Here is a 21,830-nt window from a genome sequence, read left to right on the forward strand (position 1 = left end):
AGCAGTAAATTACTTTTTAACTCTGCTGTGACTACAGCAACATTCCCTGTTTCCAGGGTGCCAGAGCCCCACACAAGTCAGTTATAATGTGCAAAATTCTGCCCATTATTGAGTGGTTGTGTGGGAGTGAGTATGTATGTGAGGGAGCCGACATGTGAGCTGACCCATTTTTGTGGGTTTGAGGATATCTAACACCCGTACACCCCAACCTATTGATTGACATCCATCTGAAACCTTCCTTCCTCTGGCAGCACCTCCTGTAACAATGGGTAACAATTGGCAGGCAGAACCAATGAACTCCATTTCAGGCTGCGGCCAGCCAGCACAATACAAGTGAAGCTCACTTCTGATAGTTAATCCAGCTTCCTGCCAGGTATGACCAGATGGCTAGCCAGCACCTTTTACCAGCCAGCTAAACAGATAATGCTCAGGACGAAAAAGAAAGGAAAGAGAGAGAGAGTCACCCAAAAGTATTTAGTCATCTGAAAAGACTGAGAAGTCTGGAAATCTTTACACAGGACTCATTATCCACTCTCCACTGCATTAAAAGCAGTGCCTCACATTTTACTGTTGTGTGAATGTAAGTGCTGATTATTAACTCAGATAGGGGAGAGGGAGAGAAAGAAGCTGCATTGAGGTGAGGACACCTGGAAGAAGGGTCTTGCCCAATTTAATGCCTGGATGTGGTCACTCTCTTGGTTTGTTTGATGGCTGCAGCTCGCTGGGATTGACAGGGTGGCTGACTATTGTATGGGTAAGCTTTGGGTACCAAGCTGCAGTTGTTGAGTAGGGTGGAGGGAAAGAGTAATCAGAGGCCATGATGAGAAAATAAAAGGGTCAGATGGAGAGATTGCAAGTCTTGGAAGAGATCAGAAATTGGTTTGGGGGAATTTTGGTGGATTTCAATGCCTAATTAACATGTACCTTGAGTGGAATGCACTTATGTTATCCTCATTCTGCTCAGTCATTCCCAGTGACAACAGCATCCTTCCAGAGATAACCACACTGTCGATTGGTTGTGTGTCTACCACAGAAGCCAAAATAGGGGCATTATCTGTATCTGAGACACGGCCACAATAATGTCCTGCCAATTGTTAGCATCTTGCCATTGGGAAGTGGCTGTGTTTCCACGGACCAGAAACATATTGTTCATGCTCAGGATGACAGAATTTGTCCTCTCCAAGGCTGCCACTCAGTGTTCTTGCTGTTTCCTGTTGACCAACCCAGAATGCTGCCACTCTGACCAAGATGCCATGTTCATAACTGGGGCCAGTGTGCCTCAGGGCATTGTAATCCTTCTGATGCACTTATAGTCTCCTCTCACAACCAGGCATCTCTCCATCTGCCATGCTACAGCCACTATGGTAGCATTGTGAAGAAGTAATAGGAAGCAAAGCCACTTAGATGGTAAGCACAAAGCGAATGCACAGAGGTACTTGATTGATAATTGTGTGGCATATGATCATAAATTTAGTTTTTTTTTATTTTTCAGGAGCTTGTATTTTTGCATTTGACCAAGCAGATACAGTGATGTAGAGTTCACCTCAGGTAACACATTAATCCAAACCCCACGGCCACTGACCACAGCTAATCCAAACCCCAGCCAAGCTGGAGTACTTAGCATTTGTTCGAGACCTGACATAACCAAACCTAGAGGCATTTGCCGAAAAGTAGAAAATAGACACTGTCCTCCACATATGTTGCTTTGATCAAAAACAGAGGAGACATGTGGCATCTAGAACCAGGGCTCACTGTCTCAAAATAAGTATTGGATAGTGAATCTCTGGAATTCTACCCAAGAGGGTTGTGGGGGCTCAGTCACTGAAATTGATGGATTCTTATATATTAAGGGAATCAAGGGATATGGGGTAAGTGCAGGAAACTGTTGTTGAGCTAACTGATCAGCTGTGATCTTATTGAATGAAAGTAGGCATGAGGAAGTGAATGATCTGTGTCTAATTCTATTTTTTTTATTCTTAGGTTCTGTGGCAGAGGAGTTATAAGTGAGGGAGGTGGGCACAAGTCAGAAAGTTAGTTTGCAATCAGGAGAGCAGATGCTTGAAGCATAGCAATGATGAAGCAAAATGTAGGGTAAGAAAGCCCTCTTTTTGCAACTAATTAATTATAAGTCCATGAAATACTAGTTTTAACAAATGGATGCCTCCTATGAATCTCATACAATTTATCAAAACAAAAGGAAAGTTGAGCTTACATGAGCCAGGTGCAAACGCTGCCCAAATTCTCAGTCCAATACATACCATTGAAAGTTTCCATATTTAAATATGTTAGTCAATGAACAAATGCAATAATAATTAGAATTAATGCTAATAGGTGTGGACTGATCAGTTAAATTGCAACTGTCTGTCGTGGGTCATCTTGTAAGAACTTCGTTACAGAGTTAGAAAGTTGTGGATTTAAGTTCATCACTCCAGAAATTTGGGTGCAAACATCTAGGTTGTCACCTCAGTGCAGTACAATCGAGACTACTTCACTGTCGGGGGTGCTGTCCTTCAGATGATACTAGCTACTGAAGATACTGCCCACGGCACCAACCTGAAGAAGAGCAAGGGAGTTATTCAAGGTGTCCTTGCCAATCTTTATCTCCCAGTCAACACCAAGTCATTTTTACACTGCTCTTGGTGAAGGAGGATGCAAATTGCCTGCTGTGCTTTGAACACTGATCCGGAGCCTACAGTCGAAAGCGCGATGGGACAGTGTGAAGCAGTGAAAGGTGCCGCACAGGTGGAAACTTTACAGGTAAGAAATATCTCGCTCTCCAGATTTCACCAGTGATGTGATAGACTTAAAGGGTCCGAGAATTTCTATGTAAAAAAAAAAGTTGCTTTCAAATTAACGGACACAACTATTTTCATTCGCCAGCGATTTCTGTCGATGTTCAGGAGAGTGTTGACTCTGTCATGAAGGTCGGTGACCCTTTAAATGAGCCAAACGCGTGCGCAGTGCGGTACGTTGGTGGTGGTGAGCGGCGGGCCAGTGTTACTGCAGTGGACGTGTGGAATGTGTGTGGAGCCTCGGCTGCGGCATGAGCAGGGCTTCCACCGACTGATTTCACAGAGACATGATTGCATGCCGTCGAGGGCTGCCACAGCACCGTTACCTTAGTCCTCCCGCTGTACAGATCTGAATTGTATCATCACTTCATTATTTGAGATTAAAGGAAGAGGCAGTTACAGATACCACAGAGGACAAAGACTTTGGAGCTAATAGTGTAAGTATTTAAACATCGCCCGCTGAATGAATGGGCAGCACTAGGAAAGGGAGATTTGTGTTTTAAACAATAATTGTATCCATCGGGACAATCTGTAAAATGAGGTAGCAATGGATCTGATAATCTCCCCGCAGTGCCAGCCGGTGCACGGAGGCAGCAGAGAGGCAGTTTCATTGTCTCCTCGTCGTGGGCTCCAACCTCTGCGGCTTCACCAGCATGGCCTGAAACTGGATTCTTGCTTGGGCTTCTCCAGATGGTTCCCCCAGCTGTGGGTGTGGGTGTGGCGGTGGGGGTGGGTCACACAGCTTCCCATAACAGCTGTAATGCGCAGCAGTAAACTGCAGGCAACCCCGATGAAAAGGTCTGACATCGAGGTGGTGCAGTGTACTTGAGGCATGGGTGTAAATGTTAGCTGATAGATGGTGTTCTATTGAGAAGCGCTGCCTGTAACGAATCGCAAATTATAGATTTTCTTCCTATTTTAATAATAAATAACTTTGGCTTTATTGAAAGTAGAGGGTCCTGATTTGTTTCTATCAGGTTGTAAGCAAATCAATGAAACCGACCTTGACCAAGTGCAAGTATTTTATTTAATAATTTGAATGGGACAAAATCATGGTTTCCTTTTGAATAATCTGAAAATAGCAATATATACCATTAAATGGAACTAAGAAATTACAGTTGAAAAACTACCTCTGATTTTGCTAATTACTCTATTTTAGCAAATTGTAGCAGCAAAAGTCTCCGTAGTGATGTCTGCACAAAGAACATAATGTTCCGTAAATAACAAAATCTTGTTATCTATCGCTGTATTGGTTCACTTTAAAACCCCTTCATGCACTAATTTGCTGCTTTGCAGTGCCTGTTGTTGGTTCAAAAGCTAATGGAATTGGAGGTCGCTTGAAAAACTGGAGCTCAGAACTTAGTGGGAGTAAACTCAGGAAACCCACTGTGCCCTCATGGGATAGAGGAAAATGAGATTTATAAACATTTGCTAACTAACTTTAAAAAAGCCACAACTGAAATGAACAGTTGTTTCCCCTTCACACTTGGATTAAATGGTTTAATTTTGAGTGGTTTAATGGCTAAAACACTTTGCAATAATAATTGTATGAGATGTGGTCCACATTTTGCTTTGTTTGCTGCCCATGTCTGAAAAGAACTAAAATGCCTATTGCTCAGATGTAAATCAAAATGTCTCAATTTAAAAGAAATGAAGAGAAACTGGAGCAATGGCAGAGATTCTTACTGGTATATTTTTCTCTCTGATGTTAATTCTCTGAAAAGTGAACACATGGTCAAACACTAGCAAGAAACATCAGCAAGCTGAAATCCTTTAGTTGTTGCCAAAGGTTTGGAGAATGCAGCAGTTCATTTGGGAGCTCTGACACAAGTGCATCAGGTTTGTAATTATATGTCTACTTCATGTGCAGAACTGCACTTTTATGCCAGTTATCCATGCACAGTTGAACAAGTGAAGAGAATCTCTGCACTCATTGCAGCTTTAGTTTGGATAGTTGTGCAATACTCCAGTTAAGTATGTACACATTGTTTACAGCATTCCTGAAAAACAAAGCTCTTACCTCATCAAAACTATTGTCAAATGGAAAGAGAAATCAGCTGTAACCATACCTTGGAGCCCTTTTCTATGCTATGTGACCCTGACTCTATACCAGCAATTACTGCTGGCTAATGCCAATTCACGTAGCTAGCTATGTGATGGGCAAAGCCTTGCATCATGAGTGGAAGTTTTACATTATCCTTGGTCATTACAACAAACCCTCTTTCCTGGCTGTTGACTCAATCCCACTGACCAGGAATTGTCTGGTTGAATCAGAATGATTGCATCCTTAGTTTTGTATGTACACTTGAGATAAGCTTCTGAGAACCAATCCATGCCATTGCTGAGATCATCTTTTCCATCTCCTTAATATTTGCTTGACTGTGCTTTTGTGAAATCTAGACTTGATTATTTAAATCCACTTCTGGCTGGCTTCCCACTTTCCATCCTCTAAACTTGAGTTCATCCAAAACTCTGCTACCCATGTACACTTTGCACCAAGTCTTTGTCCTGTACCCCAATGCTTGTTGACCTACATTGGTGCACAGCAGGACAATTAATTTTAAACTTCTTATCCTTGTTTACAAAATTCTCCATCGCTTTAATCTCCCTGTCTGTAAAGTCACACAGCTCCATAAGCCTTAAAGACATGTGCACTTGTGCAATTCTGCTGCCTTCCATTTACCTCATTCAGCTGAAAGGACCCAACCTCTCCATCTCTCTACCACTTTCCTCTTTTGGGATGCTCCTTAAAACCTTCTCGTTGATAAAGTTCTGATTATCTGTCATAATATCTCCTTATGATGCTTTGTGTAAAATTGTGTTTGAATGAGCATAAACCCTGACCTGATATTAACTCCCAGATTTTTGCCTGCATAGGTTAGTCAGATGGCTGTGTACAGTGGGCAGGAAGTAATAGTTGGCCAGTGGGCAGTAGTGGATGTTTAAGTGACTGGTTGCTGGCTGGGACCAACAAAAAAGCTCGTGATCGAATAGGTAGTTTTCCAGGAGGGGCTCTGAGAAGATCTTATTACACTGCAGTTAGGGAGTCAAGGCAGGAAAACTTGGACTCAACTTGCAGGTTATGGAGAAACACCTGTCCTTGGTACCAGACAGCTTATTCAGATTCTTTGGGACATTGTCCTCTTTCCATATAACCTCCCTGGCCAGAGGGGTACAGAAGCTTCCTAGCTCAGGCCTCAAATACCTTATTGGACTTTGATCTAAAAGTATCCCACTAGTTTCTGCTGAAAGGTGCCTTTGTTGTCTGATTAGGAAGCCAGGTTGAGATTTAAGTTGGCAGGTAAATTACACAGTCAATTTTATTTCTTCACCCATTGACTTCTGCTGGGTCTGTTTAAATATTTATCCTGAAATGCATTGACATACATGACTTAACTCTAAGTGAATAGAGAAGGTATTTTTCCTTGCACATTAATGTATTTTTGGAAAACATTTAAATGTATCTCCATTCTTGTTGCTAATCTTCACTTCTGCCTACTATGCATTTGTACATATGATCTTCATATTGTCATTCTTATAACCTAATTCATTTATTCCAAAAGGTAACTGCAAATGAAAAACGACCATTTAATTTCAGCCTTTCACAACACACATCCAGGTGTTCCATAAATTGATCCAGCTTGGATTGGACCACCTTTCCTATCATCCTCTACCCATCATTACAGCATACTTTGTGCAAAGATCAACATCCGTGTACCTCACTTAACCTTTTATTTGTTAAGCACCTGGCATAATTTTTGTATCAACCCATACAGTCCAGGAGCAGTACATGTGTGGAGGTGACCATTTCCAGCAATAGTGTACATAATCCCAAGTTGCTATAGAGAAAAGTTGAAAGCTGCTGTGGCACACATTTTTTTTTTTACAACAATAGCCTTTGTGTCTTGAGCATTAAAATCCTTTTTAGTACAGATGCTGCAAAATTTTCAGTCATTGGAAACCTACAATTCATTCTGATATTTTGCTACATCCCTTTAAGTTACTGCTGGAGGTCAACCAAGAACATAGGAAATAGGTGCAGGATATAGTAGGCTATAAGGCCTCTCAAACTTGGTCCATCATTCAGTATGGTCATGACTTATTTGATCTTAGCATCATCTGTTTTCATGCATGGTGCCTAAATGTTGCCTAAAAAGGTCTCACCTTTGAAATAATTCAGTGATGGTCTCCACATCTTTCTGGAGGAGAGAATTCCAGAGATTCACAGCCTTATGAGATGAAATTCCTCCTCATCCATCTAAAATGGAAAGCACTTTATTCTGAAACCATCCCCCCAATTCTAAATTCCCCTATAAGAGAAAGTATTATCTCTATATCTGCACTCTCACGTCCCCTCATGTATGTTTCAATAGGATCCCTCACTCAATGAGTACAGGCTCAACCCTTTCTCAAAGGACAACACCATTCAGTCCAAGAATCAACTTAGTGAACCTTCTCTGAACTGTCTGCAATGTAAGTATATTTCTTAAATAAGGAGAACAAAACTATAAGCAGTACTTCAACTGGGGTCTCACCAATGCCATATACACTTGTGCCAAGAGTTCTCTACTTTTATAGTCCATTGCCCTAACAATAAAGGGCAACAATATATTTACCTTCCTAATTACTTGCTGTACCAGCATACCAACTTGTGTTTCACATATAAGATACTTGGATCCCACTGTACCCAGGATGCTTTAATCTTTTTCCATTGAAACAAAGAACAGCTGCTCTCTTGGCTACTCCACCATCTAGTTGGCATACAGTTGGAGCACAGATAGTGCTGGCAACTTGTACTGATGATTTGGCTGATGACTTTCTACTTTACAGCAGTTTAAAAATACATCAATGGCTATAAAGTGCTTTGGGAAATCCTGAAAGGCATCCATCATTAAGTACCCTCACCATCTGGGACGTGCCCTCTTCTCGTTACTACCATTGGGGAGGAGGTACAGGAGCCTGAAGACCCAACTCAACGATTCAGAAACAGCTTTTTCCCCTCTACTATCAGATTTCTGAACACTCCATGAACCCATGAATACTACCTTGTTATTCCCTTTTGTTTCGCATTATTTATTTATTTTGGTAATTTATAGATTTTTATGTCTTTGCACCATACTGCTGCGGCAAAACAACAAATTTCACGTCATGTGCCTGTGATGGTAAATCTGATTCTGAAAGGAATGTGAAATGGGTCTCGCACTTAAAAATTACCCCTACTTGAGTGTGCTTGAAAACATTTATTTGGCTTTGCACCTTTATATGGCTAGAGGGAAACTTGGTATGAACATGAAATACAATCCTTTTATGACAGCCAATATTTTGCTCACTCCTTGTGGTTTCCTCTAAAATTTTTAACCTTTAATATTACTGAAGGACATCCATTTGATTTACATTGGTGCTATTGTCCTATACTTTGATTTTTTTTAAATTGGTTCCTACGTAAGTGGTTTGGTAATCCAACAGAAATGGCATATATTCTCACTGTTTCTAGATTTGTTTTTCTCTCTCTCTCTTTCTGATGTAGCATTTGGTGTTCACTACGTCTGCCTACACACAGATGTATAAATTCTAATGATGTGCAAACACATCCTATAGTGTATATTCTGTCACTTTAATCATGACGTATAGTGGGGAGGGGGGAAAGAGCAAAATTTAAATGTTGGCATAGATTAGCAGGGCTTGCGCTTGTCCAGAAGTTAATCAAGGAACTGATTCATTTTGATAAAAGTTGATCATGCATCAAGGTATCTGAACTCTCATGTAAATAGACATGAATGTTATAGCTGATGAGATTTTGGAAATATTTGTTTATGTTCCAGATGGTTTTGCAATTCTGGTAGCATTGCCAAGTAAACAGCTTTGATCTGTATGACACCAAGATGATGAGGTTTAAAAGTGCATATGCTTTTAAATCCAAGAGGCATGTTAGAAGCAGTTCACTGATGCAGATGGAAACATAGTGGAATTTGTTCAAGTTGACATATTAAGTGGTTGGGTTAGTTGGACATAAACAACAAGAAAGGCAGATATAGTCACCACACTGGACATCATCTGGACAGGTAGTGTTAGCTTTTCTGTCAGTGAAGCTTGACCAACTACAGCTCATTTGAGTAATTCTATGAATACTGTTGGGAAAAAGCAAGTCATATGACATGAAATTGCAGCATAGAGAAGCACTGAAACAGTCTCCATATAGGAGATCTGCCCCAGTTTCTTAAAGCACTGTAGGGGAAGGAGTTTCTTGCATGATGACATGAGAAAGTAAGTGACATAAATCCTGGGCCTTCAGAACATTCATACACAGAACTGCATGTAATATTGGGAGACGCCATACAAGAAGCAGCATAAATGTATGGCATGCAGTTGGATGCTGTCATGGGAGCTTTTAAGCCTGTGGTTCACAATGGAAACAGTTGTCACAATTAATGGGCTGAATTGGAGAATCTATCACTGAGTTGCAGGGTGGACCTGAGTAATAGGTACTCTACTTCTTCAATGCATGATGTGACATAACATCAGCAGAGGTTGGTGTTCTGGTAAATGGTCAAATGGTCAGGCCTCACTCCATGCACTGTGGTGGTTACTTAACATGCCATTAAGTAAAGTTTAAGCTGGCGTTCATCCTTCTGTTTTCTTGGTCAAGACCAATGCTATTTCTTCATCATGAATCCCACTTCTATGGTGCAAGAGATGCACAGTGGTGACATCAGTTGAAATAAATGCACATCTAACAACTCCATGGATGGACACATCATGTGCATGGAAGCCAGTTTCATATGCATGAATGCATGTGGTGATTGTATTTAGCATTTGATTTTACACTTCATGCACACAGTACAAAATGAACCAGAATTTGAAGGTTATGCGGCTTTACATGGATGAGGTCTTCTTTGTTTGTCAATTTTGTAAACATGCATGATAAAATCTTAATTTTACAGCAAAGGATGAATGTGTATGCGATGAGCTCCCTGAGAATAAAAGTATTAACCAAGAGTAAAATTAGTCATACAATTCTGCTATCTCCCTCACAGCACAAGTAAGTCACTGTCCTCCTTTAGCCAGACAAGTCAGTGTGGTTTGCTTATGAGATAAATACTCGAGTCTGAAATGCCAGCAACTCCATGTCGTATGATGCAAGCGAACACAAAGCAAATATGCAAGAGATGTTAAATCTTGGAATATTATGGCCATGTCAGAGCCTAGAGCAGCAACTGACAGTGTTAGTTTCTTTGTACCACAGGATTTTGCTTAGATTCTGAAAAACAATGACAGAAGGAAGCCTTTGAATCCCTCAATATTTTTTGCGATTTAATGAGATCATGGGCACATCTGTGAGCTTGACTCAGATTCTTCCCCATTTCCCTTTGTATCTTTGATCAATATTTAAAATTAACACCATTCTATCAATTGCCATTTCAGAAGGAATTTCTAGGAAAATGCATGTGGTGGCACATGAGTGTGCAGACTGTTGCAATACTGTGATCCTGAGGAGGACCACCATGTTCAAACAAAGACCTCTGTCTACAGTGGCAGACTGCTCCTTATGTAACTACAGCTTCCAGGTGGTTGCATCAGGAAGCACAGGCCTAGATCAAGCTTCCTTGATATGTCAGATTACAGGTCACAGAGTACGAGTATCACGTTAGTGTTGGCAGATATCAGCAGCGTTTTGGAATAAGACCTGCCTGTTTGACATGGCAGTCATAATTTGCCATTGGTTTTGAAAGTATCTACTGCCCTCAATTACATTGCAACGTCCTGCATGAGGCCAGGGATGATCCTACAGCAGTTGGCTGAATACAAAGGCGAGAGGAAAATGATACCATCTTTTCCAGTTTAGCTAATTATAGGAGTGTTTTCACCAGTGAGACCCATCAGAATGAGTGAACACTCAGGTTTGTGGCTTTAATTGGTTTCTCATGGTGTGTCTCTTCTCAACTGGAGAGAAACTTTGGCCATCAATGTACAGCTGGCCTGTTACCACAAGAAGACTTACATGCAGGATTCCTGGGCCAATTCTATCTTGCATTCATTCTTGTGCATTAATAAGGTTTGAAGTCTAATGCAGAATTAGACCTGGCTATCCAGATACAAGATGGGTCAGGGAGGGAAACAACTGGTGAGAAATGGAATGAATGTTCTTTGATCTGGGTCCCTTTTTTCTTTTCTTTGTCTCTTCCTAGAAATGAACCACTTGTTCTTTTTGCTGCAGATGCCTGGAGTGCACAACAGTCAAGGCTGGGGTACCATGAAAGTGGCATCATGGTCTCAAATGCCTGAGTTTGATGATCTATGCATTTGGCCAATTATTCTATGGATGAACACATTAAATGCTTGTGACTTCATACCACTTATGCTCCAGGGCCATTTCAATCTCGTTCTATGAAAGAACAGTGCAGATGGATACCTGTCAGTTTATCCACCAATGTTTGGTCTGTTCTAGAAGTATCCTGTTTGTTGGCTGTTGAAGTCCAGTTTCTCTCTCCAGCTGACAGGTTGGACAATTAAGTGGAAAATGGCTCAGACTCTGTGTTCAAGTTGACACATTTTAGCAATAACATTTTTTGTGCACTTGCTACTGAATAGATTAAACTGGCATAGAGTTATACAGCACAGAAACAGACCCTTTGGTCTAACTGGTCCATGCCGACCATTTTGCCCCATCTAAGCTAGTCCCATTTGCCAGCATTTGGCCCTTTTAAATCTTTCCCCTCTCACCGTAAGTCAATGCCCTCTAGTCTTGATTCCCCTACTCCAGGAAAAAGACTGAGTGCAATTACCCTATCTATGCCCCTCATGATTTTATGCACTTTTATAAGATCACACCTCAGTCTCCTATGCTCTTAGGAATAAAGTTGTAGGCTGTTCAACTTCTCCCTATAATTCAGACCCTCAAGTCCTGGCAGCATGCTTGTAAGTCTTTTCTGCACTCTTTCCAGTTTAATAACATCTTTCCTACAACAGGGAGACCAAAACTGAAACAGTACTCCAAGTGCAGCCTCACCAGCGTCCTGTACAACTGCACCATGATCTCCCAACTTTTATACTCAATACCCTGACTTATGAAGGCCAGCATGCCAAAACTCTTCTTCACCACCCTGTCTACCTGTGACTCCACTTTCAGTGAACCATGTACTTGTACTCCAAGGTCCCTCTGTTCTACAACACTCCCCAGGGCCCTGCCGTTCATGTGAAAGTCCTATCTGGATTTGACTTTCTAAAATGCAACACCACACACTTATCCGAATTAAACTCCATTTGCCATTCCTCAGCCCACTTACTCAGCTGATCAAGATCCCCCTGTAATTTTTGATGACCTTCTTCATTGTCCACTATACCACCTATTTTAGTGTCATCTGGAAATGTACTAACCATGCCTTGTACATTCTCATCCAAATCATTGATATAGATGACAAACAACAATGGGTCCAGCACCGACCCTTGAGGCACACCGCTAGTCATGGGCCTCCAGTCCAAGAAACAACCTTCCACCATCACCCTCTGCTTTCTACCATCAAGCCAATTGTGTATCCAATTAGCCAGAACCTTTGGCTTACTGAAGTCCATATTAACCACATCTGCCACCCTGCCCTCATCAACTTTCTTGGTCACCTCATCAAAAAGCTCAATCAAGTTTGTAAGACATGATCTCCCATGCACAAATCCATCCCCATCTTTCTAGATGTTTGTATATCTTATCCCTCAGATCCTCCCCAGTAACCTACCTACCATAGATGTTTGACTTACTGGCCTACAGTTCCCAAGTTTTTCTTTGGGAATTCTGCACTATCTGTAGTGTATATGTACTATATATAGGGCAGGCGCGGTAGTGTAGCAGTTAGCATAATGCTGTTACAGCGCCAGCAACCCAGGTTCAATTCCTGACGCTGTCTGTAAGGAGTTTGTACATTCTCCCCATGGCCGTGTGGGTTTCCTCCCACATTCCAAAGATGTACAGGTTAGGAAGTTGTGGGTATGCTACGTTGGCACCGGAAGCATGGTGACACTTGCGGGCTGCCCCCAGAACACTGTATGCAAAAAGATGCATTCCACCATGTGTTTCGGTGTACATGTGACCAATAAAGATATCTTACTATCTGCCTACTCCATTTTCCTTCTTGGTGGTCATCCAATTACATTCTGCCTGTAACTTGGGTGTGACCACCTCACTAAAACCCATATCTATGATTCAGCACCTGTGGGAAGTGTGTCCAACTGCAGCTTCTTCACACGCAGTCAGCCAGGACCTGCAGCTGGACACACTTCCCACAGGTGAAGTCATCAGGGACACTGGAAGTCTCCCTGAGCTCCCACATCCTGCAGGAGGAGCATACCACTGCCGTCTGAATGCTCTAAGACGAAAAAGGAAAATGAAGGAACTTTACCTGCATCTCTGCTCACCAAAGACTCTTTACTTACCACTCAAACACTGGCCCAGTCTCACTATGGCCACTCTGCAAGAGCCTGCGTTCCTTTTACTGGCTGATGTGTCTCACAATTAGCCAATAAGAAATGCTTTCCCAAAGAGCTCTATTAGCTAATCAGAAAGGCTCCTCTTTAAGCTTCCTGCTGCCGCTCTGCCTCCTGCCTTTCATGACCTTCTTTTGCCTCTTAACCCGGCTTTTAACTCATGTGATTACTGTAGGAAAATGTGGCAGCCAATTTTCACACTGCAAGGTCAAGCAATGGAAACAAGATAAATGCTGAAATAATCTTTTGGCGATTTTAGCTAAGAGGTAGATGTTTGTCCATACATTATGCAACTTGTCTGCTCTTTGAATAGTGCCGTGGGTTATGTGTAAGACTGCAGGTACCAATATGCACATTTGAATAAAGATAGTGGATGAATTTACCCAAAGTGAGCCTGAGCTGCATTGTTGAAGTGTCCGAATTATGGTTCTTTTAATATCAGCAAATATGGGTATAGAAGCAATTTAAGTATGTCCATACCCAATAATCTCAGTGTTTTGAGTTTACTTGATACAAGATGCATATTTTACAGACAGAATTTTGATATTAAATTCAGTATTCAAAGTAATGATGTTTGGTTGAAGATTACAAACAATGTGCATGTACGTGTAAGTGGTTTGTATTTAACTATGAGTCTATTCATATATTTTACTTTACCACAGTTTCTTGCCCATCTTGAATACTGTTGCTAACAAAATTAAGCAAAAGAGAATGTTTAAAATATTTCATTTGTCTGGTGGACAAAATGTAGCCAATATACTTGAGTCGTACTTTGAGTAGAATGTATATAGCTTATAGTTGTGCTTTGAGTATAATGTATTATAAACTCCAGATAAAATGAACTTGACACTTTTAAAGCCCAGTGCACGTAATTATACATTCAACAAAAAAAAGTCATCATCACCAGCACCACCAGCAAAACATCACCAGCATGTCTTTTATGCTGGAGGAATTCAATTTCTATGGTGTGAATATGTTTTTAAAAATAGGGAATTATATTTTGTGTGCTGGTTTTAAATAGAGAAAGTGAAGTGTAGTTTCGTTCCCAGATCAAGTTTATATATATGTATGGTGGCACAATGGTTCACACTGCTGCATCATAACATCAGAGACCTGGTTTGATCTTGACCATGGGTGCTGTTTGTGTGGGATTTTCAGGTTTCCCCTAGGTGCCAAAGATGTGCTAGTTGGTAGGTTAATTGGCTACTGTACATTGGCTGTGTGGGGGAGGGGGGTGGTAGCAAGAGAATTTGGGGTGGGCAGAGTTATGAGGAAGCAAGAGGAAATATGTGATTAGTGTAGGTTGGCACTTGATAGTCAGCACACATATGGTGGCCAAAGTACCATTTTCTGTACCATATTCACCTATGACTCTATACATTTTGTGCATGGCTGAGGTAGACCATGTGACAAGATTGACTGTGGAGTGTTTTCCTTAAGTCTTGCGAAAAATAATGGGAACATTTAAAGAAAAAAATACACCTTTTTTAAGTCTTGAGAAATGGTTACACTGATTTTTTTCCAAATATAAAATTACTAAAACACAAACCATTTTTTGTTAAGCTTGCTTATTTTTATTATTTCTTTTCTTCAGAATCACTTTGACTAACGTGGCAAGTAGCTAGCTAACACCATTCTTGATTTGGTTGTTAGGAATGCACAACTATTAGAATGCAGGTTGCATTTCTGCCAATTATTTTACCCCTCATTCCCATTTCTCCCACTAGAAATTTAATTAAGTTTTATTCCACTAATGGTGCAGTGGAGATTAGACACACAGTACATATATATCATGGGAAGTTCTCAATAGTGTTGAGTCCCAGCTCACAGTAGAATTTTAGTGCCCAATTTCAGGATGGTGTCCTGCAACAATGAATCAAGGATCTATAGCAATTGCATTGGAGCCACTCTTTGAAAATGATCAGGGTCAAATTCTTATTTTTGACAGAGATAATCCATAATTAATGTTTATCAGTGGAAAACAAAATACAGCATTCAAGTTACTAACCTTTTAGATGTATCCCAACAGATTTGATTATCTATCAATGTTAAATTACAGATTTGTGTGCAGATTTAATATACTGATTGCCGAGTTAACTTTTCAAATATAATTTGTAATGTTTGCACATTGTTTAGATCATGAGATTTGATTCAGCATTAAATAGTCATTTGTTGGTCAGGCAGATACATTTGCATATTTTATTTTAAAATCACCATAATATTAAAGCATATTGGAGTGCCAAAAAATTGAAGCAGCTAAGTTGTTTACTGTCTTGTGATTTTATTGTAGGTTTTCTCAGTGCTTGAATGCAAATTTCTTCTTTCCCCAGCTCCCCACCCCCTGTATGTTTACTCTAACAATAGCTGGTAGTAACATGTAGCATATGGATTTCTTTGTTACATTTTTTTACTTGTGGAACACCAGAGGCAAGGTCAGTGTTTTCCCCATTGTGTGTCATTGAATACAAGTTATATACAGTGATTTAAAAATTTTATTAGGTATTGTTCTCAGCATAAATATCTTCTTTTCTTTTACAATATTTTTATTAAATCCATGAAAAAAATACAGAATATATGCATCAAAAAAGAGAGTAAAAATACTACTGAATACGTTGTGTTAATTCATACTTAAGATCACAATACTCCCAATTACTAATCACGTATGATAGTTAATAAAGGAGAAAAAAATTGAAATATTTTATTATAAAAGAAATCTACTTCCACTACCAAAAACTGAAGCTGTTTGATGGAAAAAACAAGGAAAAACCCTTAAAAACATAACAGTGGCAGCCAATATCTGCGTTTTAGACACCAAATCAGAGATTTTGAAAATAATGAAAGCATAAATATCTTCAAAAGTGATTTGATTTTTAGTCTGGGTGGGGGGTGGTAATTCAGTTTGCGGATAAACCTCATGGACATACAGTAATATTGCATCAGGTCACCAGAATTGTTTGTTTTCCAGGGTTTCTCTGGTACTTTCAGGAATTACAGATCTAGCTTGAAAACACTGCTGCCAGGACCTCAGAGGGAAAAACTATGGGGCCAATTCAAATAAAAAGGATTTTTTAAAATGCCTTTGTTTGCCAATTATAACTACTGACAGTAGTGGAGTATTCACTTGGGTAAAGAGAAGTATTTTTACTATCTAATTGGTGTGCAAGATACCAGTACAGTACACAAAATGGCATGTTGTGGCATTCGTGTGTGTTTTGGGCAGTTGGAGGCAGAAAGTCATGAAATGAAATTTCTCAGTTCTAGTGTTTTAAAGTCTGATCTTAAAATCATTCCCTTTGTTTAAAAAAAATTTAGTCAGTACTCCAAAGTTCATTTTTTTCAGTAAAGTTTAGTAAAACTGCAAAACAACACTGGAAGCCTCTAATTTTGAGCTATCATGATTTAAAGGATATGGGGAACTGTCAGTCTAAACTGGTGGTAGGTGGAACATTGGGCCCACGGAACGTGACGTTGCAATGGTTTCGGATGGGCATCAGGAGACTACAACTACCAGCATGCAAAGTGCAAGCGCTGAGTAATACGTTCCTCAGCGGAGTCGAATCCAAGCAATTTATAATTGGTAACACATTCAGATCTGCTGTATCCATAACTGTAGCAGGAAGTGACTGACCCTTGACTTCTAATGATTTCCTTTTTATTCTCTTACAGGGGAGATGGATCAGTGCGGGGCACGAGTGGTCGAAACAAGAGCCCAAATATAAGTTTCATTTAAAACAAATAAGAAGCGGGAAAGCAGACCCGAAAGTTCTTGTGATTGGGGGAGAAAAAACTTCCTGGGGAAGAAGAAGTACAACAAATTGTAATCGAAAAGGCGAATGGTTTACACGAGCAGAGTTTTTCTTGGACTTTGAGAGGACAGCAGGATCAGCGAAAGGTTCGGGACATAACGGTACTTCTGAATGGCTGAGACTGCCGGCTTTGTACGGGTGGCGTTGCAGCGAATCGGATCCATGAGTTGTCCAGGCTGCTGGCGGCAAAGCTAGAGGGAAGCAATGGAAAACCGGCTGGGGGCCAGGTATTGACAGTACACCCTTCACACTTCTCCATTAATTTCATTATGAAACCCGGACTAAACACTGGTCGGTTTCATTCACATTAATGAAACTGACTAGCCTTTTCCATGAATGGTGGCGGGAAGTGTGTATGTTTGACGGGGGTGGAGGTGGGGAATGGAAGTTTTGCTTGCGGATACGATTCAAACTCTGCTTTGTGGTTAGTATTAAAGTTCAGAATTTTAGGGAATGCCCACCGGGTCAGACAGGATGTGTGGAGAAGGGAAGAATGTCACAGAGACGTGCAGCGCAGAAACAGGCCCCTTAGGAAACAGTTAATATTTCTGATCAATGACCGTTGGAAAAGCTAAGATTCTGAGGAAAAAGTGGGTGTGGAGTGAAGGTCAAAAGGGAAGGGCTGCCAACTGGAGTGGTGTTGAGTGGGTAGGCTGTACTGATAAGAGGCTGTCTCTTAAGCTTGTGTTGACCTTCAATGAAAAGGTGCCGGAGACTGAATATAGGGAAGTCAGATTAAAAGTGAGAAGGAGAATTAAAGTAACAAGCGACCAGAAGCTTGGCCTTGCTAGTGTTTGGTCGCCCCCTTATAAAGGATGCCTCATCCAGAGCAGCAAATAATGTGCACTGAACTGAAAGAAATCCAAGTAAAACGTTTCATCAGAATAAAGCGGTGATGGATCTGAGATGTATAAGGTCAAGTTTCGTGTTTCATATGATGCAAGGAGAAAACGCCACAGCAACTGGAGGGCTGACAGTGCTGATTAAGGACTAAACCAAGGTATCTTGGGAGAGAAGATGTTTTTATAGTCATAGAATCGTACAGTATGGAAACAGGCCATTCGGCCCAACTCGCCCTCTGCTCAAGCCTCGGTGATTCAGGTGCTCATCTAGACACTTCTCAAATGCTTTCAGTGACCCAGCTTCACCACTTCTCTCAGGCAGTGTATTCCAGGTACTTACCATCCGGTGGGTAAAGAAGGACCCCTCATATCCCCTCTAAATCTCTTCCCCCTACTCTAAATCTGTGTTCTCTAGTTTTATCTGCTTATAATATGGTGAAATTTTCCTGCAGTCTACCCTATCTATCCCCCTCATAATTGTATACATCTCAATCATGTCCCGTTGTAGCCTCTTCTGCCCCAGGGAGAACAAACCTGGCTTCTCCAGTCGCTCCTCATCCCAGGCAACATCCTGGTGAATCTTCTTTGCACTCTTTCCAGCGGTATCCCATCCTTCTTATAGCATGGTGACCAGTATTTCAGATGAGGTCTGACCAAGGCTTTATAAAGTTGGAGCACAACTTCCCACTTCTGTATTCAATGCCCTGACTAATGAAGGCCAGTATCCCATGTGCCTTCCTAACCATGTTATCTATCTGTTTTGCCACCTGCAAGGATCTGTGGACTTGTACTCCAAGGTCTCTCTGTTCCTCAGTGCTCTCTATGACCCTACCATTCATGGTGTATATCCTAGTCTCATTAACGCAAAAAGATGCATTTCACTGTGTGTTTCGATGTACATGTGACTAGTAAATAAATATCTTATAAAATGCATCACCGCACATTTGTCTGGATTAAGCTCCATCTGCCATTTTTCACCGAGACATCAATAACACTCTGTAGCCCAAGATTACTTTCCACACTATCAACAACTCCACTAATCTTTGTGCAATCCATGAACTTGCTGATCTTGCCACCCACATCCACATCAAAGTCATTTACATAAATTACAAACAGCAAGGGTCCCAGCACTGATCTTTGTGGAAAACCACTAGTCACAGGCATCCAATCCACAAACAACGCTCTACCATTACTCTCTGGTTCCTATTGCAAAGCCAATTTTGGATCCAGTTTGCCAATTTGCCCTGGATCCCATGGGCCCTAACCTTTTGAACCAGTCTCCCATGTGGGACCTTGTCAAAGGCTCTACTGAAGTCCACATAAATCACATCTACTCCCCTGGCCTCATTGATACACTTTGTTACCTCTTCAAAGAATACAACCAAATGGGTCAGACAGGATCTTTCCTTGACAATGTCATGTTTGCTGTCTCTGATTTAGTCCCTGTCTTTCCAAGTCTTCTCCCTCAGAATTTTTCCAGTATCTTCCTTACCACTCATTTATACTCATTGGTTGATAGTTACCAGGCTTTTCCCTGCTGCCTTTTTTGAAAAGCAGGGTCACATTTGCTGTCCTGAGTTATCTTGTATCTCACTTGTGTCCTCCAAAGATTTAAAAATCTCAGCCATAGCAGCCTGGGATGAATTTCATCCAGTTGTGGGGATTTATCCATCTTTAAGCCCGCTAAGGCATTGAGTACCTTCTCTTTATTTATGGCAACCTGCACTAGACTTTTATCTACCCCTTCACTGAATTCTCCAATGACAAAGTCTGTTTCTTTTGTGGATACCAATGAAAAGTATTCATTTTAGGACCTCACCTAGACCTCCTGGCTCCACACACAGATTGCCCATGTTGTCCCTAAAGGGCCATACTTTTTTCCTGGTTTTTCTTTTGCCCTTAATATACTTATAGAATGCCTTCAGATTTGCCTTATCTGCCAGTGATTTCTCGTGATCTTTCTTAGCCTTCCTTATTTCCTTTTTAAGCATCTTCCTATGCTTTTTATACTCTCGATGGGCCTCTTCCACCATTAATTCCCTATACTTATAATATGCTTCCTTTATCCAACACTCAATATTTCCTCAACATCTAGGGTTCTCTGTCCTTGTTTACCCTGGTTTTTACCCTTACTGGAACATGTTGGCCTTGCACTTTTGCTGTTTCTCCTTTGAATGCTTGCCACTGTACGGATGTAGACTCAGCTGTAAGTAGATGCTCCCAGTCTACCCTTGCTATGTCTTCCCTTACGTTAATGAAATCGGCCCCCCCCCTTTATTATTGGTCCACTCCTATCCTTTTTGCATAACCACTTTTCAATATACAGAGTCCACCTACAAAATGAGGTATTTTGCTTCCACTGCCTCCACTTAACTAGCTACATTCCCCAAGACAAGGTCCATTAGTGATCCTTCCCTTGTTGGTCTATCTACATTCTGCATCAAAAAACCCTTCTGGACACATCTCAAAATTTCTCCCCTCTTTGAGTCTTTAATGCTAAGGCAATCCCAGTTAATATTTGGGAAATTGAAATCCCTCTGTACAGTAACCCTATTTGTATTGCATCTCTCTGATGACTGCCGATATATCAGCTTCTCTATTTCCTGTTGACTATTGGGAGGTATGTAATACAGTTTTGTTTCGAATCTCTACCCCTAATGCCTTGTTTGAGGAGCCTTCTAGGATGTCCTGCTCAATACTGAAGTAATGCAATCTTTGACCAACAGTGCAATGTCCCCTCCCTTTTTACTCCCCCTCAGTCTTGCCTAAAAATTCTATACCCTGGCATACTGAGTAGCCAGTGCTGTTCATCCTTCAACCATGTCCCAGTGATGGCAACGATACCATAGACCCATAAGTTAAATAAAGCTTTGATTAATCTACTTTACTAGTGATTCCCATGAAGTGCACCTAGTCACTCGTTTTGCCTACTGGACTTAATATTTCCCCTCTAATTGATTGTACCTCTCCACCTGAACAACTACTCCAAGCCCTCTTCCCTTACCATCTCAGTTTAAACCTTCCTCATTTATCATATATTACATATACATGTATATATGCATAGATATATGTGTATTCCCCATATGTTTTTGCACTGTAGGTTCCAAGAATAGTAGAAGATGAATTGATGTAGACAGCCTTTTCTGGTAACTTTCATGTAGCCATTGCCAGCAAAGCTAGCATTTATTACCTGTCCCTAATTGCTTGGTAAGTAGTGGTGAGCTCCATTCCATTGGTAGTTTGGTTAGATGGGCACTTCCAGCATTTTGACACAGTGATAAGGAATGGTGCTAAATTTCCAACTTTGCTGCTTTCAGGACACAGCAGCCCAGTTGGTTTGCATCTTATTTGTTAGCCTATAAAAACACATACTTGCAATCATCATCATAGTGGTTAAAGTGTCTTCTTTTTACAGAAGGTTAAATGAAATGTATTTGCAGCACCAAAGTTGTGACTTCTACCACCTAAAGGGACAAGAACGTGGGAATCACGCCAAATATACCTGCAAGCCATATTCCATTCTTTTATTGTCACTTAATCAAAATCTTGCAATCCCTTCCTCGTATCCATGAAGTAACCATCATTGCACAAGTTGCAGCAAATCAAAGTTCAAGCCCTTTGCCACCTTTCTGTAGTTGCCCAGACTGCATGTAAATCAGTTGCCAGTTGAGGTCTTTTGAGGTGTAATTCTCCAAGTCTTCTTACGTAAGTGGAATGTGCAGATGTGACTTTGAACGTCACTTAATGCCTTCTCATTGAGCAATTGAACTATTTAAAGATGCTTGTTCAAACAGCTGACTGAACTAGATTTTTCAAATCCCTGAATGAATGCACCCATTGTAGAATATTATTGCTGCATATTGATTTACAAACAAGGTTCAGATATCACTGCATATGCTTTTTATGACTGGTTTCAG

General features: G+C 40.8%; 1 protein-coding gene across 1 annotated transcript in view; it reads left to right on the top strand.

Annotated features, from left to right (window-relative positions):
• Nucleotides 1–2,993: 2,993 nt before the first annotated feature.
• The window catches only part of sacs (sacsin molecular chaperone), a 76,375-nt gene continuing 57,538 nt past the window's right edge, over nucleotides 2,994–21,830 (top strand). Inside the window, exons 1-2 of the mRNA XM_052026372.1 lie at nucleotides 2,994–3,229; nucleotides 16,932–17,298. Of these exons, the coding sequence (XP_051882332.1) occupies nucleotides 17,276–17,298 (23 nt within the window). The 5' untranslated portion in view covers nucleotides 2,994–3,229; nucleotides 16,932–17,275. The remainder of the gene's footprint in view (nucleotides 3,230–16,931; nucleotides 17,299–21,830) is intronic.

This window comes from Pristis pectinata, chromosome 11 (genome assembly GCF_009764475.1).
Source record: "Pristis pectinata isolate sPriPec2 chromosome 11, sPriPec2.1.pri, whole genome shotgun sequence".
NCBI lineage: Eukaryota > Metazoa > Chordata > Chondrichthyes > Rhinopristiformes > Pristidae > Pristis > Pristis pectinata.